The sequence below is a fragment of the Prenolepis imparis genome, unplaced genomic scaffold (genome assembly GCF_030444845.1).
Source record: "Prenolepis imparis isolate NDT839.2.m4 unplaced genomic scaffold, iyPreImpa1.0 SCAF_11, whole genome shotgun sequence".
Classification (NCBI taxonomy): domain Eukaryota; kingdom Metazoa; phylum Arthropoda; class Insecta; order Hymenoptera; family Formicidae; genus Prenolepis; species Prenolepis imparis.
This window is the reverse complement of record NW_028141169.1, coordinates 13,209,735-13,228,680: the sequence shown is the minus strand read 5'-3', so window position 1 is coordinate 13,228,680 and position 18,946 is coordinate 13,209,735. Positions and strand designations below refer to the sequence as shown.

At 26.1% G+C, this 18,946-nt stretch overlaps 3 protein-coding genes and 1 pseudogene across 3 annotated transcripts in view; 1 reads left to right on the top strand and 3 right to left on the bottom strand.

Annotated features, from left to right (window-relative positions):
* The window catches only part of LOC145942847 (F-box only protein 21-like), a 142,382-nt gene that overhangs the window by 110,803 nt on the left and 12,633 nt on the right, over positions 1 to 18,946 (top strand). The gene's annotated exons all lie outside the window — the stretch shown is intronic.
* On the bottom strand, positions 2,732 to 13,132 carry LOC145942966 (F-box only protein 21-like; annotated as a pseudogene).
* Positions 14,112 to 15,081, bottom strand: LOC145942965 (F-box only protein 21-like). The gene is made up of 3 exons (XM_083050147.1): positions 15,040 to 15,081; positions 14,519 to 14,810; positions 14,112 to 14,284 (listed from the first exon to the last, which is right to left on the bottom strand). Exons 1-3 carry the CDS (start codon positions 15,079 to 15,081, stop codon positions 14,112 to 14,114), a joined length of 507 nt encoding a protein of 168 aa, XP_082906273.1.
* LOC145942964 (uncharacterized) lies at positions 15,621 to 16,291 on the bottom strand. Its single transcript, XM_083050146.1, has 2 exons — positions 15,908 to 16,291; positions 15,621 to 15,755 (listed from the first exon to the last, which is right to left on the bottom strand). Exons 1-2 carry the CDS (start codon positions 16,289 to 16,291, stop codon positions 15,621 to 15,623), a joined length of 519 nt encoding a protein of 172 aa, XP_082906272.1.

Genomic DNA, 18,946 nt, shown 5'->3' with positions numbered 1-18,946 from the left:
GAATGTTTGCGCAACAATTTTATTTGTCTCATATAAATCATTTTTCATTTTACTCGATAAGTGTGCACAAAAATTGACGTAATTTTGCCGATAAATATTTTCAAAGAGAACTTGATTTTTTATATTTTATATAATATTAAATTCAAATAGGGATGTAATTAAAAAATATATTAAACATCTAAGTATAAATTTTTGTAGATTTAACTTTTAAAATTCTTAATCTCTCTCTGAATGAATTCGATATACAACATATATGCATATATAAATCAGTTATTGTTATATCCGCAAAATATATATGCGATCTGTCAAATATTTCAAGCCTTGCCTCACTTTATTATATCACATGGGAGTCGCTGATATCTACTATTAATGTTTCTTCTCGGAATGTTCTTCATGATAAATTTCTCGCTAAATGCTTGGAATTATTCATATTATTGTTCAGGGTAAACAATAACTACGTCAGAATAGCCGTAAGAATGTATGCTGCTCACAAAAATTAAAGAAGCTTAATTTTTCTTTAAAAAATAAGCAAAATTTAGGTTGCTGTAATTTCATTAAAAATGAACGAAATTGAAATACAAAAAAAAAGTTTCAAAGCATAAAAGCTCTAATCTTTCCAAAGATGATCACTTTTTTGAATTTCTAATGAGACTTTGGTAATTTTTACACATAGAAAACTACGAATTGGACAAAGTGGGAATTTTTCACCTGACTTTGTGGATCTATTACGTGCCCAAAATATATGACAATTTTAAACTTCCTAATTAATGAGAAAGTTTAAAGTTTTTTCTACAAAATAATTTTTTTTAAATGCTTCTAAGATTTTTTTTATTATTGTGTTATGGCGTATTAAATAAAAAATTGTGCAAATTTCCATTTGCACATTGCTTCCTCACCATTTTATTTTGCTCATTAAGATGGTTTTTCAATTATGGCAATGTGCAATAAGTTAAGCTTCCTCTATGAGGAAGCCATAATTGAAAAACCATCTTAATTAGCGAAATAAAATGGTGAGGAAGCAATGTGCAAATTTCCATTTGCACAATTTTATCCAATATACTAACAAACCCTATATATAATTACAAAATATTTTCTTAAAAAAATTTTTTTAAAGCATTCTATGCTAATGTGTTCTGAATGTTGTATAATTTGTCAATTTACAATTAAAAGAAATTGACCAATTCTCAACCAATTTAATATCAATCATGCTTTAATGTTATTTTATTTAGAACTTTCAAAAAATTAAAAATTTTAATTTTAAAATAATTAAAAATTTTATACAAAATAAACCATCTTAAAAATTCTCCCCAAATTAAATCAATCATTCTTTAATGATATTTCCAAAAGTTCGATAATTTCGATATTTCAAAATTTACGAAAGTTAAAGCATGTACAAACATTTTTGAAATTAATAATTTTACTTAAAAAAACACTTTTACTGATCCTCGTCAAGTTAAATAGCAAACATCCTTTGATACTCTATGTAAAAAAATGTATGTAAAAATATTTGTCTAATATCTCAAAATTCACAGAAAATAAAATAACCACATAAATAAAAAAAATTTTATAAAAACTATAAAAAATGAACTCTTTGACCGATCCTTGTTAAATTCAATACCAAATATCCTTTAATGGTACTTTATTCACGTAAAAAAAAATTAGTTCGATATCTCAAAATTTGCAAAAAATAAAAACGCACATTTCTTAAAAATTTAAAATTTTATAAAAAATGAATCCTTTAACCGATCATTGCCAAACTCAATACCAAACATCCTTAAATGAAAATCTATTCATGTAAAAAAATTTATCTCGATATCTTAAAATTTACGGAAGTTAGAGCAACCTCAGACATTTCTCAAAAAATTCAAAATTTTATAAAAAATGAAACACTTGTATGAATTTTTATAAAAATGACAGTAAATAAAAATGTTGTTCTACTTGTATGCCAAATTGGAGTGCTGCAAGTCAAATAGTTTTTAAAATATTTAAATTTAAAAAAACATGGGTGGGCACATACATACACACACACATACGGACATTTTTTAATAATGTTATTTTTCGATGTTTTGGAACATTCTGAACACATTGGCATAGAAATGTAAAAAAAAAAATTTTCACGAAAACAAAGCTTCCTTTATGAGAAAGCAAATTATTTTAGAAATATTAATTTTACAACATAAGTTTTTGTCAATTGACAGAATTTTTTTATATCTATTTTTCTAGAATTATAATTATTATTTTATACAATAAAATTATATTGTATAAAGTTAAAATGACATTATTTTTAGAGCAGTTTTTACAATAATTTTAAATCACTGTTTTTGTATAACACTTTTCACATGACACGTGAACTTGGCGCTCTTTTTTTTACCTTTTTTTAAAAAAAGATTTTTTTTGTTATATCAGTCCTTTTTGTAGTATATATTTATTCGAACATCTTAAAATAAAAAAGCAAAGAACTAAAAATATAAATAAAATAAAAATTAAGCAAAATTGACAAAAGAGAGATATTCAAAAAAAAAGTTTATATAAATTAGTGTGTGTCTGTGTGTGTGCGCGCGCGCGCGTGTGTGTGCGTGTGGGTGTGGGTGGGTTGCGTGTGGGTGAGGGTGTGTATAGGTTTGCGTGTGGGTAAGGGTGTGTGTGTTTGTGTCTGTGTGTATTTGTGTGTGTGTGTGTGTGTGTGTGTGTGTGTGTGTGTGTGATTGCCATTTTTATTTTATTTTGATGATTATTTTGCCTTAGCAGCGTCTTGGGGAAAAATACTTCCCAGCATTTGATTTGGTACGTAATGCGTGTCTTCGAATTTATAAAAATAGCGACCTATTTCGCTATTCTCGATCCATTTCGGCGTAGTTAAAGTTATGTTATCTAAAATAAAAGATGTAAATAAAAAATAAATTTGTGATAACTAACAATAAAATAAAATAAAAAATAAATAAAAAAATAAGTAGAATAATAATTAAAATAAATAAAAATACAAAATTAAAAAAGAAAACGCAATAAAAGACAAGTATAAAATATTAAAAAATGTGTTCAAAGAAAACTTGTAAAGTAGGCAAAATTAAAAGAGGAAACGCAATAAAAAATGGAATAAAATATTAATGTATAAGAAAAAACTTGTAAAGTAAACAAATATAATTTAAATAAAGACTTGTCTAATGATATTCATACCTTCTTTCACGTAACACATTTTATTATGTTCGCTAAGAATTACGTAATTTGTTTGTATATAAGTAGAATCGTGACAGAAATGCAAATCCAATACACATATGTTCACAGGGAGTTGAGTGTCAATGTTTATGGAGGTCAAATCTCTGGAGATTATAAGATGTCGATCTGAATATCGATGCCACGCGATTATCACACCGATACAATTTGTAGATCTGTCACGATGTTCTACGATCGTTCCTACTGCATATTTTACGTCTTGTAGTCTTGTATTGATGTGCTCAAGTTTATTAAAGCGAAGCTTGAACTGAAATATAAAATCAGACTTTTAATAATATTTCTTGTCCTTCTCATCTTTGAGTCTAATAGCAAGTTAGGTATATAACAGCTGTTTAAATTATAATTCGTATATAATTGTACGTGTAATCAGAGAAAAACCTTATAGAGATTATATTTTGTTATTTTACTTTATATAATATGCGGCATGTGTATAGTGCTAACATATCCTACGAATTCTTACCACGTCGCCTTCATAATAATTGGAATTTATCTTAAAAAGTGTACTAGGAAGGCCTTTAATTAACTGACATATATATCTTATATGGCACCACACCTGAAAAGAGGATTAAACATGAGCAAAAAGTAAATGTAAACGGATCATTGATTACATAAATACAAATAAATTAGAGATTATGTAATTCCTTTGTATATATATATATATATATATATATTGTTGCATCCCTGGATATCACTCCTTTGAGCGTTTCCGGAAGATCGTCGTCAAGGAGGGTTGTTTGTTAAGGGGGGGAACCTGGTTTAGGAGGCTGAAAAATACATAATTTTTAGAATTTTTTTTCTCAGCTAAAATAAAACCAATTAATTCCAAATTTTAGGCACAGTTTATTATACATTTAAATTATGTAAAATAATTTTTTTATTAAAAAATATTGAAGTTTTATTTAAAAAATAAAGCTATATTGATAGCGCCCATTTTTCACTGTGTACAACCTAGCGATCATAATTTTTGTCTGAAACAAAAAAACCAATTCATTTCTTTAATGTTATATATTATTACCTTCTATTTAAACTAAAAAAATTAAAAGAAAAGCAAAAATTGAAAAACTTTTACAACTTTAAAAAAAGAAGTTACAATTTTCACGAAAAAATTGCGACTTTTCTTTACAAAAAAAATAATCTAATTTAACTTTTCTCAAAAATATTTTAGTTTAAATAGGAGGTAATAATATAACATTAAAGAAATGAATTGGTTTTTTTGTTTCAGACAAAAATTACGATCGCTAGGTTGTACACAGTGAAAAATGGGCGGCGCTATCAATATAGCTTTATTTTTTAAATAAAACTTCAATATTTTTTAATAAAAAAATTATTTTACATAATTTAAATGTATAATAAACTGTGCCTAAAATTTGGAATTAATTGGTTTTATTTTAGCTGAGAAAAAAAATTCTAAAAATTATGTATTTTTCAGCCTCCTAAACCAGGTTCCCCCCTTAATAACCGACGCGTTATTGTTTAACAATGCCATATTGGACTGGATTGACAGCTGTCGGATTGTACGGTCGTGCGGTCTTTCATTGCATTTATTAACGTGCTCTTGTAATTCTGAGATTATTAAAGCTTCCGAGTTCTTTTATTAAATACGCCTTGTTCATTTCTCGGTGCGAGCGTTGCGTTGCGTTGCGCGTTTCGTGATATCGCGAGGTCGTCGCACGGACGTAACAATATATATATATATATATGTACATATATAGGATATTTCATTGAGTCTCTCTCATGCTAAGATCACAAGTATATTAATTAGTATTAAAATTAATAAAAATCATATATTAGTGATTGCCAACCTCTATAGGTTTTATCTTATAACGTTCTCTAAATTCTGAAGACTGTGACTCCAACAGCGGTAGCGTATTCACAAAACAATTCTTTTCTACGTTAAAACATCTTGCATTTGTTAAACCCTTCGTAGCACTGTGAACAATATAAAATTATGCGTTTGTGTATATGGTAAGAATTCCGGAAGGTTCAAATAATTCTATATTTAATATTACACCTACTATTTTGGTTTCCAAAATATACTGTAATAGCGATTGAATTTTATTACATCGCAACGTAGACCAAGCCTCCTGGCCACGCTGTGATATATTATTAATATAATGATTTGTTCGCCACATTTACTTTCCAAGACCTGTACAAGAAATTGTAATACAGAAATTAGTTAGAGCAAGAGTATTTTCAATATATAACAAGCACATGCTCACAGTGTAAAAGAGGCCATAATTATAATATATTATTATCTATAAAAACTTACATTATCTATACATATGTAATCTTCTAAATTATAAAAGTCTGTCGATTCGAATCGAAAGTTTAATTTGCCAAATATATATTCCTTAAGTGTATCCATAATCTGCGTCCCTTCCGTTTCGTTCCAATAATTTTCCTTCATATTATTATTTTTCCAAGAGGAAAAAGTTTCTGCGGATGTCGAGAATATCGAATGATCGGGATGTTTTTCTCTGAGGTAATCCAGTACCTTTAGTGCGATATTATCCAGCGATTTTTTTATATCTGAGTAAAATACGATTTTTTGCAGTTGAACAGACTGTGCTATAATAGTAGCAGCCTGTTCCAAAAGCTGGTTAGGTAGTCTTTCAAATTTAAGCCACTGCTTTCTCAACGAACGTTGTTTTATATAGTGAAAGATTTTTTCATAGCAATATCTTTCAGTTAGATCGCAATCAGTTCTTCTAAAAAATTTAAACAAATGTTCAATAAATACATTAGTTTATATAAAAGTATAATAATAGTATTATATCTATATATATCGAGCATCCTACCGTGGACAGAATTTAAGCAATCTTTGAATCTCGTCAAAAAAAAAATATTTTATGTGACGTTCAGACTTATTATTAATTATCTTATCAAACTTTTTTGTTAAATATTCATCTAAATGAAATATGTCTTGAAATTGTAGTAAATTATCGATATCATAATTATATTTATGATAATGCTTATGAATTATGCGAGACACATAATCTCGTAATTGTCTTGCACAATTTGTGCCTGTTTCTATAAATAAGTTTAAATTTTTTTTATTCTCTTCTTCGTTCTCTTCAGAATCCTTATTCTCATTTTTCTTATGCTGTTTGTCATAAAATTTCTTCGCAGTAGGCCATCTAAAAATAAAATAAAAAATATTTTAATAAACTTTTAAAAATTATATTAAATAATACTATTGCATATATTTTCAGAGCAATAAATTTTTTAAAATTCAATATTTAAAGTATTAGTCAATATGTAAATAATTTTACTGCAGAAAATATAAAGTATAACATTTTTAATTTTAAATTGTAATAATAATATACAAATAATATATACAATGGACAAAACAATATTTACATTGTAATCCTATATATTATTCAACTATAACAAGTTATTTAATTTTCATCTTGTCTTATGTATGTGTATAAAACAGCATCGTTTACCAAATTAATTAATAAAATAATTAATAAAAGGAAATTAATTAAATAAAAATTAATTTAATATATTAATAAAAAAGTTAAATTAGTAAAATAAAAATGCAAAATTTACTAATTTTTAATATATTAAAATTTAATTAATTTTTAATATATTATCCTTTTTTATTATATTATATTATATCATGTATATTAGATTTTTATTATACATTAAATTATTTTTATTATATTATAAAAATAAATTAAAAAAAGGTTAATAAAATCCAAGATGTAAAATCGATCAACACAGTATCATGTCCACAATTGAGACATCTTTAAAAAGGCTTTAAAACGTCTTTAAGACATCTTATGATATAATATCTAAAAAAAACATGTCAAAGACTTCTTAAAGACATCTTATGTCCCGAGTTTGAACATATTTCGATTTGGTGTTGTCTAGAGAGAGTGCGAGCAGTTATATATTTAAAAAAATTTAATTATTAAAGAAAATAAGTTTTACTAAATTTAGTTTTATTAATTAAAAGTAAGAAATTAAATAATTGAAGGAAATATTTTAAAGATAATCGTTAGCACTTTTCTACGTCTTGTCCTTTATTATCCCGTTTTCTTCCTTGTTTTTATCTATTATTATTAGAGATTATTGTGATTGCAAATTTTTTTATATGTTTGTTTTATTACGTTATTTTTGAATATTTTTTATTAATTTATTTTAGTAAAATATATTTTTTTACATGAGTAATAGATTGTGCGATTAACCCTTAGGCCTACAGCTTATTTTACTTACGTTCACACATTTTCGATTGTTTATATCTCGGATTGTATTGCATGAATTTAAATAAATTATTTTTTCAATCGATATGCCAAAGATTAAAGAATAATACAATTCAAATTACTCTAAATGTTTTTGCAACAAAAATATTTGTAAAAATATAAAGTAAGAAAATTTCAATTTTCGTAAAAAACAAACTTTTTTCGAAAAATTGTATCTTTTTTGCAAAAAAAAGATAGAAGAGTTTAATTGGAGTAAAATGACAAGATTTTGATTTGAACTTTATGAAAAAAATACGCCAGGACAATTTGTTTAAAAAAGTATAATTATTTTGCACAGTGAAAATAGCGAAATTTTCACATTTGCTCAGTGATGTTTTTGACGTCATTCTGATTATTCATAACATTTGAAAAACTGCAACTAATTGACTCTGGCATTTAATAAGTTTTGTTAACATAATGTATGCAATAACTAATGGAAAATAAACAATTTTAATACTTTCGTACAAAAATTGGGCTTAAAATTATATTGAACTAGCTTTCGTCATTAGCTTTTATAATAAAGATTTGATTAAATTGAATATTAGATCAAACATAAATGTCTGACGGATTTTTTTGAGTTTTCTTTTCAAAAGATATATAAAATTAATGAATCAATAATGAATTCCATAATAAAATTTGATTTTTTCTTTTGTGTCAATTTTCTAACGTTCACACACTGCTGTTTTCAAGTTTCGACGCTGTTTGCTTGAACATTGTACACGAAATGAAGCAACTCTATAACTGAGTACATAGTGGGACCCTCAACTTTTGTTCTCCCCTAGACCTAATTCCCTCGTTTGACCAGCACAAAAATGCCGCGCCATTGAAAAACGCACAGGATCTCACGAACCTAGCGGTGTGGGCCTGAGGATTAATAAATAATATTTTAAAAAATTTACGCAAAAAGAATTACCTCTGAAAAAATATTCTTTCCCAAGGCTCGTAAGTTGGATCAGATTCCTTTCTATATGATCTGAAGCTAACAATATCGTCAATGCTTAGATCATTGTAGCCGAGAATATTCTCTATCACATGGTCTGGTAAGCACTTTGTCATATCCATTATGAAAAAAAAGACGAAAAAGCACAATAAAATAATATAAATTAAAGTAATCACAACAAATTATTCGCGTAATTAATATTTTTAAAAGCACACCACTCTAATACGATATATACTGTTCTTATATGCCTGCGGATTGCAGAAAACACAAGCACGTGTATTTTATTAATGCGCAAACAACAGACGCTTTCCACACACTGTCCACATTTTCATAAATTTTTACCTGAATTTTTACCTCACCTAAAAGCTGATATTTCTTTCCATTGTTAAAAAATTGTCACGTGACGGACATGCGCACAAACGAAAAAAGAAACTCTCGAATCCGAAGACGAGGCAGAAATACACAATTTTAAATACGAACACATATATCCCTACCCCAACACACACACACACACACGCACGATGGGCAAAATCCGACCAGCAACTTCCCCGTAGTGCCCATCGGATAATGCTAATGTTGGTGGTAATTGAATACATAGGCAAAAATGCATAAGTAACTTTGATATGCCGTAACTTCGCGAAAAAAAATCGTACGGTATTCAATTTTTTTTTAAATTTGTAGAGAAAAGTCCATATTTTACGATAGTTATAATGGTATTTGCGAAAAAAATTTAGTACACTCCGTAGAACTCGTCAAACTATGCAATTTTTTGAAAAAAAAACACGTCCCTCCTTTTAAAAGGTTGGAGAAAGGGGGAGAGAATAAAATCAAAATCGAACGAAAGTTCCTTAAAGTAGAGACTTTACCCTTTAAAACAAAAAAAATTTTTGAAATACGACAATTTTTCGCGGAGATACGCTTATTTGAATTTATGCTAAATTTTGATATTGATTACGTGTTGCGATAATTTTTTTGACGAGTGTATATAGCTCAAAAATAAATATAAAATCAAAGCCACTGAAGTAATGGTGTATTAATTATTGCAGATCATTTTCTGATCTAATATAAAATTTATCAAAGAGAGAATAACTTTTGTATTTTAAGAATAACGTTAACATCGGTACAATCAAAACAATATAATTTTATTTTCAAATTTTGATTTTCTATGTGTATGTCTATTTTTAACATTATTTGATGTGTTTGTGTGTATAAGGTGCCTTTTTAAATAATACTTTTGTTAGAAAAATTACCAAAAGGCATATTTGCGTACAATGTCAAATATTTTTACATACTTAACGTTTTCCTTCTGTGGAGGTTTTGTTGTAATATTTTTCATTCTAATAAAATTTTCTTTTTCGCCCTCCTACTACCTTGACTCTTATGCTCTTTTGATATGATTTCAATAGCTTCCTAATTCCATTGTCGTAAAAGTCTGCCGCCTGTGTCTTGTACCAGTAGGCAGATTTTTAAAACAATGGAATTAGTAATAAGCTATTGAAACGATATAAAAAATGCATGACAATCAATGATGATTATATTGAAAAATAAAGTAAGTTTGTAGAAATTTTTTTGACTATAACAAATTATTTTTTGTGTTAAAATTTTTTTTTTATTTTAAAACGGACTTTACTACTTTGAAAACGCGTCTCATATATAAGATATGGAATATCTTTCTCATCTCTCTCCCTCTCTCTCTCTCTCTCTCTCTCTTTTTCTCATCACAATATCATTGATACAAATTTTGAAATTTGAGCGATTAAATAGCAATGAAAAAAAGAAAATCATAAATTGAATATTCTATGGATTTAGTATTAAAATATAAAAGACTTTCTTTTGAAAATCTTGTAAAACTGTATTAATTTACAAATGTGCGTAAATAATAAAATATTAGTGAAAAATGTTTATAATGTAAATAATTTTCATCATTAAATCGAAGATTATTTACTAAATATTCCCTATAATAGCAATCATTTCTATTTAATTGTTCATATTAGTTAATACAATAAAAATATATTGTTTTTATTGAATAATACAATTAAAATAGGAAAAAAGTAACAAATTAAATATATTTTATTGATCGTCGATTTTTGATTGTAAAATGGATAATGGAAAATAATTTTTTTTTTACAATATTATTTTTTAAATTAAGAATATTTTTAAGAAATATTTTTATTTTATTTTATTTTATTTTATTTTATTTTTATTTTTAACGGCTCTCAGTATTTAATAAATAAATTAATGTGATTTTTACAAATCCGGCCAATAGAGCCAAGCGCGAAAATTAATTCTAATTTTTTAGGAACTGTATCTCTTGGTTTGAGATTACAAAGTACCTTCAATTAATAATCCTCGAACTTACAATCGGAAAATAGGCGAGAAAAATATTGGTCCGAAAAGTCGCTGAAGCGGGAATTGAACCCGCGTCTTTCAATATTTTTTAAATTTAAATATTCAAAAGTGTGTCAATTATGTAATCTATATGTGATATGTTTAGTAGTAATAGGTAAGTCAAAAGAACAAATTAGATTAGGATAGACTAAAAATTGACTTTTTACGAATAAAAAAATTTATTGTAACAAGTTTTCTATATTATTGTGATTCGTGGTTCTTGTATTACGACCAAAAAAAAACAGAGAGAAAATCATATTAAAATCATAATCAGTAGGATTGGTCAGGTCGCGAAAGAGTGATTGTTTGGAGAAAAAGTCAAAATATAATTTTTTCCTAATAAACGAGAGAAATGTGCAGCAGTGAATCAGGTACAATGGGTCACGAGTATTTTTTCTGACTGTTTAAAAATTTTTAAGAGTCAAGATGCAAAATTCGACTCTCTAGCGACCTGCGTAATTATATAAAAATAAAAATAAATAATAAAAAAGTTTCACGAAACAATATAATTTCTCCAAGATTACGTAAGAGAACAACGAATCTCATTTTATCTAGATTTAAAGAGCAGCTCATGGAATTATCCGTGATAACAGCTGATAAGAAGAGATTATCGCACTGTTTTTGTCCCTTTCGTACTTCATATATTTTTTTAAAGATACATCAATATACTAAATACTAATGAACTGTTTGAATACGGATATAATTGTTAAAAAATAATATCAGACGAGAAATATAATGACAATATTTTAATAAATATACAGGCCGAGCCATTTTAATGTCCCATCCCAAATATTTCTTTTCTTAAGCCTTTTACAAAAAGAATATCGTATAAAACTTACAGCATTTCGAGGGGGAAAAAAGTTGGTGCTATTAACATCTTTCTAAAAAAGCGATTTTCAAGCTCATTTGAAGGTCATTTATATTCTCTTAAACGAAACTGCTTTAATTTTTTTATATAAATCGATTCCTCGTAATATTGATAATATATATTATAAAAAAGTTATAAGGATAAGATAATAAGTGAATAGTTTACGAGATATTTTATACTTTATTTTAATATAATTTTACATAAACTATGAATAAATATCTCGTAAAATATTCATGTTTTGACGATCATATCTCGATACTTTTATGCATAAAATAATAAAAGAAATCAATCGATATAAAGTAAACACATAGTTGTTTGTAAAAAAGCTGCTAGTTACATACTTTGATGTATGGTTGAGTAAAAGAAAATAATTGTAATGTCTGCAAAACGTAACACTCCTTTTATTCTTGTTTAATTTATTTTGTTATTATTTTCTTTATCTATCATTTCTCTTTTTAATTTTAATTTTTTATTTTCGATAAAGTGTAGAAAAGAAAAAATGTGTAATTGATATTAATGTTGAAAGAAATATTTTTATTTAGTTTTACTCTAATGAAATAATTTATATTCATAATAATCCTCAATCAATGATGAAATAATTCTGTTTCTTCTTTGATTAAAATTCCATTCACTAATTAGGACAGAGACCTACGATCTTTTCAGAAAATATATATAATATATTATATTTTTCTATTATTTTCATTAAATTATTTTTATTATATTATAAAAATAGATAGAAAAAGGACTAATAGGATCCAAGGTGTAGAAACTACCCAGACAGTATCATGTCCAAAATTGAGACATAAGACATCTTTAAGAAGTCTTTAAGACGTCTTCAAGACATCTTATGATATAATAAATATAAGATATCTTAAAGATGTCTTATATCCCGATTTTGAACATATTTCTATTTTGGTGCTGTCTGGGGAGAGTGCGAACAATTATATTTAAAAAATATTTTAGTTATTAAAGAAAAATAATATTACTAAATTTAGTTTTATTAATTAAAAGAAATAAATTGAATAATTGAAGCAAATATTTTAAAGATAACCGCTTACACTTTATTTACGAGGTCTTGTCTTTCATTATCCCGTATTCCTACTCGATTTTATCCATTATTATTAGAGATTATTGTGATTGCAAATTTTTTTATATGTTTGTTTTATTATACGTTATATTTTCAATATTTTTTATTTATTTTATTTTAGTAAAGTATATTTTTTTACATACCATAAGTAATAGATTGTGCGGTTAATAAAAAATATTACAAAAAACTTGTGCACAAAAAGGATTACCTCTGTAAAAATATTCTTTCCCAAGGTTCGACATACTTGATAGTTAAAATTCCTTCCTACATAATCTGAAGTTAATGATAATTAATAAATCGTCCATGCTGATATCATTGTAATCGAGAATTGTCTCTATCACATAGTCTGGTAAGCACATTATCGTAGCCATAACGAAAAAGAAACCGAGAAAACACAAGAAAATAATATAAATTAAAGTAATCGAATCAAACTATTCGCGTAATTAATTCTCTGCTTTAAAAGCACACCGCTCTAATGCGAATTGTTCTTTTATGTCAGCGGATTGCAGAAAACACAAGAGCTTGTATTTTATGTTAACTACAGATGTTTTTTACACTCTGTCCACCCTTATGTCAGTCTGAATTCCTTACCTGAAAACCTAATGGTCATTGACATTATTCCCACTAAAATTTTCACATGATGTGTCATGCGCACAAGAGAAAAAAGAAACTCAGATACAAAGAACATATTTTCCATTCGACATATTCGTCTTTAAGGCAGAAAGAAATAGACGGTTATTGAATAGCAGAATATTACTCAGATTTTAAAATAAAAACATATTTTTATTGTAATTCAGCCAGTAATGCTAGACAAGCAAGTTTGTCCTTTTTGCTATACACAATAGCATCATTAAAAATGCTTTCATTTTTCTTTTTTGCATATACATTATATATTTTATAGCAATCGGGAATATCGTTAAATATGAGAGGAATAATATATATTAAATAAATAATAAATCAGAACTTTGACATATATGCTATTATGAGACATACTAATTATTTCTTGGATATTTTAAAGTCTAGAAAAGAAAAATATGAAGTTGATATTAATGTTGAAAAAAAAATATTTTTATTTAGTTTTACTTTGATGTAATAATTTGCATTCATAATAACTCTTAATCAATAATGAAGAATTCTCTTTTTTTCTTTTTAAAATTCTATTCATTAATAGAACAGAGTACTACAATTTTTTCAGAAAATAGCTGCATATTTCAAATGAATATAGTGTATTTTACAATGATAAATTTATCAGTTACATTTTATGTTTCTATTATTCATTTAAATAAATATTCTGATATTTTTCCTCTTAATAAAATATTTCTTTTCGTCCTCCAACTACCGTGCTGTATTTTAATTTCCATTTTTATCCTTTTTATTTTGATATTGTTGTCTTATAGCAGCGTCCTGGGGAAAAAGACTTGCGAGCGTTTGATTTGGTACGTAATGCATGTCTTCGAATTTATAAAAATAGCGACCTATTTCGCTATTATCGATCCATTTCGGCCTTGTTAAAGTTATTTCATCTAAAATAAAAGATGTAAATGACAAATAAATTTATGATAACTAAGAAAACAATAAAATAAGAAAATAAATAAAATAATAACTAAAATAAATAAAATAACTAAATTAAATAAGGAAACGCAATCAAAGGAAAAAAAAAAAAAATAAAATAAAATATATTATTGTATGCAAAGGAAACTTGTAAAGTAAACAAATATAATTTTAAATAAAATTGACGCGTCTAATAATATTCATACCTTCTCTCACGTAACACATTTTATTATTTTCGGTAAGAATTATGTAAGTTGCTTGTTCATCCATATTAGAAAAATAACGGCAGTGATTTAATGGCAATATATATATGCTATCAGGGGGTGCAGTGTCTCTGCAACACGTAACATGTCCATATGCATAATGGTGCCATCCGATTATCACGCCGGTACAACTATCTGTAAATTGATTACTATGTTTCACGATCATTCCTACTGCATATTTTACATCTTCTGGTCTGTCATTTGTGCGCTCTGTTTTTTGAAAGAAACACAAGAACTGAAAAATGTAAGATTAGATTTTAATTGATCTTTCTTGTCAACTAATTTTTAAATAGACTCTTATAGCAAGTTATATTACAGCTATTTAAATTATAGAAAATTATAATTCGTATAATTGTACATGTAATCAGACAGAAACTTCTTATAGAGATTATTTTTTATTATTATTTTATTTTAATATGCAGCATGTGTGTATAATGTTAATGCTAATACATCCTATGTCTTACCACGTTGCCGCTATAATTATGTGGATTAGCTTCAAAAGGCATTTATGATTGGAAAATATTCATATAGATTTTTTATCTTGGACCACATCTAAAAAAAAAGATTGAGCATGAGCAAAAAGTAAATGTGAACAAAGCACTGATTACAAATAAAAAATATAAGAAATTGTATAATTCTTTCTGCCTATATGTAAAGCCAATATTGACTCGTCAAAGTTATAAGTATATTATTGTTAGTGTTAGAATAAAAATAATAAATAAATAATACTCTAAGAAATTTTAAGAAATTTTAAGAAAATTTTAAGAAATAAATAATAAATTAATAAAAATCATATATCAGTATATAATTAACCTTTGTAACTTTTATTTTATAAGATTCTCTAAATTCCGAATGCAGTGTCCTGAGCAGCGACAGTTGATTCACAAGACAATCCGGAAATTTCTCAGAAGTTATGTTAAAATATCTTGCATTTTTTAAATCATTCATGGCACTGTGAACAATATAAATTATATGAGTATGTGTATATAATAGTAGTAAAAATGCCGAAAAGTTCAAATAATTCTAAATTTAATATTATAGCTACCTACCAGTTTGGGTTCCAAAATATATTGTAAGTATCTGCCAGCTTTATTACATCGCAACGTAGACCAAGTCTCCTGGCTACGCTATGATATATTATTAATATAATTATATTTTGGCCATATTTATTTTTTAAGACCTGTACCAGATATTACAATACAGAAATTAATTCGAGAGCAAGAGTATTTTCAATATATAACATATGATCATACTCATAGCAATAATAAGCTATAATATAACATATTGAGTATGATCATATGTTATATATTAAATCTGTAATAACATTCTTACATTATCTATACACATGTATTCCAAATTTGTGTCGTCCAAGTTGCATGATCGAAAATTTAATTCGCCAAATATATATTCCTCGAGCTTATCCATAATCTGTGTTCCTTCCACTTCGTTCCAATGATTTTCGTCGATATTGTTGTTTTTCCAATAGGAAAAAGTTTCAGCGGATGTCGAGAATATTGAATGATCGGGGTGATTTTTTCTGAGATAATTCAGCACCTCTAATGCGATATTATCCAACGATGTTTTTACGCATGAGTAAAATACATCCTTTTGGAGTTGAATCGATTGCGCCATAATAGTAGCCATCCGTTCCAAAAACTGGTTAGGTTGTTTTTTCAATCTTATATCCCACTTCTTTCTCGACGAACATTGCCTCATAAAGCGAAATAATTTCATATAGCAATATCTTTCGGTTAGATCGCAATCAGTTCTTCTGAAAAATTTACATATTAACTGTGCGAGAAATACATTAGTTTATGAAATTGATAATACTATAATATATATTGAGAATCGTACGTCGTGGAGATTGTATAAGCAAGTTTTTATAATTTCATCAATACAGAAACAATATTTTATGAAATGTTCTGGCTTATTAAACATTTCATCAAAGTTTATTAAATATTGATTTACACGAAATATGTTTTCAAATTTTATTAAATTATCGATTAATTCATAACCATGTTTATGATAATGTCTATGAATGATTTGAGACACATAATCCCATAATTGTCTTGCACAATTTATGCCTGTTTCTATAAAGTCAAAACTTATTTCTTCATCCTTTTGTTCGTTTTTTTCAGAGTTTTTCTTCCTCTCTTCCTTATATTGTTTGTTATAAAATTTCTTTGCAGAAGACCATCTGAAAATGAAATAGAAAATATTTTAATAAACTGTTTAAAACTATACTAAACAGTGCTATTGCATAAGTAATAAATTTTCGGAGCAATATATTTTTTTAAATGCGTAATATTCAATGTATTAGTCAAAATATAAATTTTTTATGTTTTAATTCAGAAAATATAAAATATTTAATCTTTAATTTTAAATTCTAATTAAATTTTACACTAAGAATATACAATAGTAAATACAATGGGCAAAACTATATATACAGTGGAATCCTATTGTGCAACTATAACAAGTTACTTAATTTTTACATTCTACTCGTATTTATAAAATAGTATATTAATTATTTTAGTTATTAAAATAGTATAGTTTAGCAAACTAAATATTAAATAATAATATAAACTATTTAAATTAATAAAATAAAAATAATTTTAAAAAACATTAAAATAATATTAAAACATTAAAACATTAAAATAATAAAATTAATCAAATAAGAATGCAATTTTATTAATTTTTGATAGTTATATTATTTTTTTTTTATTATATTATATAATTTATATTATATTTATGTTATATACAGGGTGTCCTATTTTAAATGACCCAGGCAAATATCTCAAAAATATGAAAAATACGGAAAAATGTTTTATACAAAAGTTTTTTGACTTCGAGAGAGATATAAAATGGTGTTATTGGTTTGACTTTGGATAGTCTCCCCCCTCGAAGTCAAAAAACTTTTGTATAAAACATTTTTCCGTATTTTTTATATTTTTTGAGATATTTGTTTGGGTCATTTAAAATGAGACACCCTGTATATAACACCTATTTATATTACCATGTATACATCTATATTTATATTACACACGCACACACACACACACAATAATTAATTATCTTCAAGCGTATGTATATAAATAAATTAAATATAAATAAAGTTAATTAAAAATTTACTAGAATAAAGTACAAAATAGACTTTAAAAAAAATTAATAAAATGCAAAATTAATAATGTATTTAAATTAATAAAATAAAATGCAAAATTAATAATGTTTAATATATAGTTAATATATGTTTATTTAATATATTTATTGTTTTTCTTATTATATTATATATACATATTACATTTATATTTATATTATATTTTTTTTATATATATAAAAATAGATAGGAAAATAGACTAATAATAGCCAAGGCGTAAAAACGAGAATGTGCAAGCAGTTATTTTTTTTTAATTTTTAAATATTAAAGAAAATAAATTTTACTAAATTTAGTTGTATTAGTTAAAGAGAATAAATCGACAATTGAAGGAAATGTTTTGTAGGTAACCGCTCGCAATTTGTTTTCTCTTTCTCTGTATCTCTTCTCTCTTATTAATCCGCTTTGCTATATTCTTTTTTTATTAATTATTACTGTTCAACCAAAAAAATGAACTGGAAAAAGACTAGTCGTTTTTTAGACGTAATTTTTTAGATACTGAATACAAATCCGGTTTCCAAATTATTCCATCGTGTTTAAAGTGTTTTTAGCCGGAAATTGCGTCACACTTTAGGGCTTAGAGCAGCAGGCTAATCAAATGGCCGCATAGCCTTTCAAGGCCTTAACTTAAGGCTTCTACTTAAGACGAAATCCGACTATGAATACCGGCCTAAGCTTCACGTATACAGAGAGAATTTCCTCTTAGAATTTACCCTGAAAATCATGGTAATCGTGGGGCAATATGGTATGGGAAGAATATTAAAAATATGTTTCATTAATTTTACCATACTTTTAGTAAATTTTACTATATTTTTAGTAAAATTAATCAAACATATTTTATATTTTATTGTGATCGATATTGCTTCCTCATAGAGGAAGCTTTGTTTCCGTGAAAAAATTTTTTTTTCGGATTTTTATGCCAATGTGTTTAGAATGTTCCAAAACATCGAAAAATAACATTTTTACCAAATGTCTGTATGTACGTATGTATGTATGTATGTATGTATCCATCTACGGATTTTTCAAACGTCCATAATTCAAGAACTGCTTGAACTACAGCGCTTTAATTTTGCACACAACTAAGGTAGTACAACACTTTTATTTACTGTAATTTTTAGAAAAATTCATAAAGTGTTTTAGATTTTAATCCAATTTTAATTTTTTTAAAAAATGGCGTGATTTCTCTAACTTCCGTAAATTTTGAGATATTGGGTTAAATT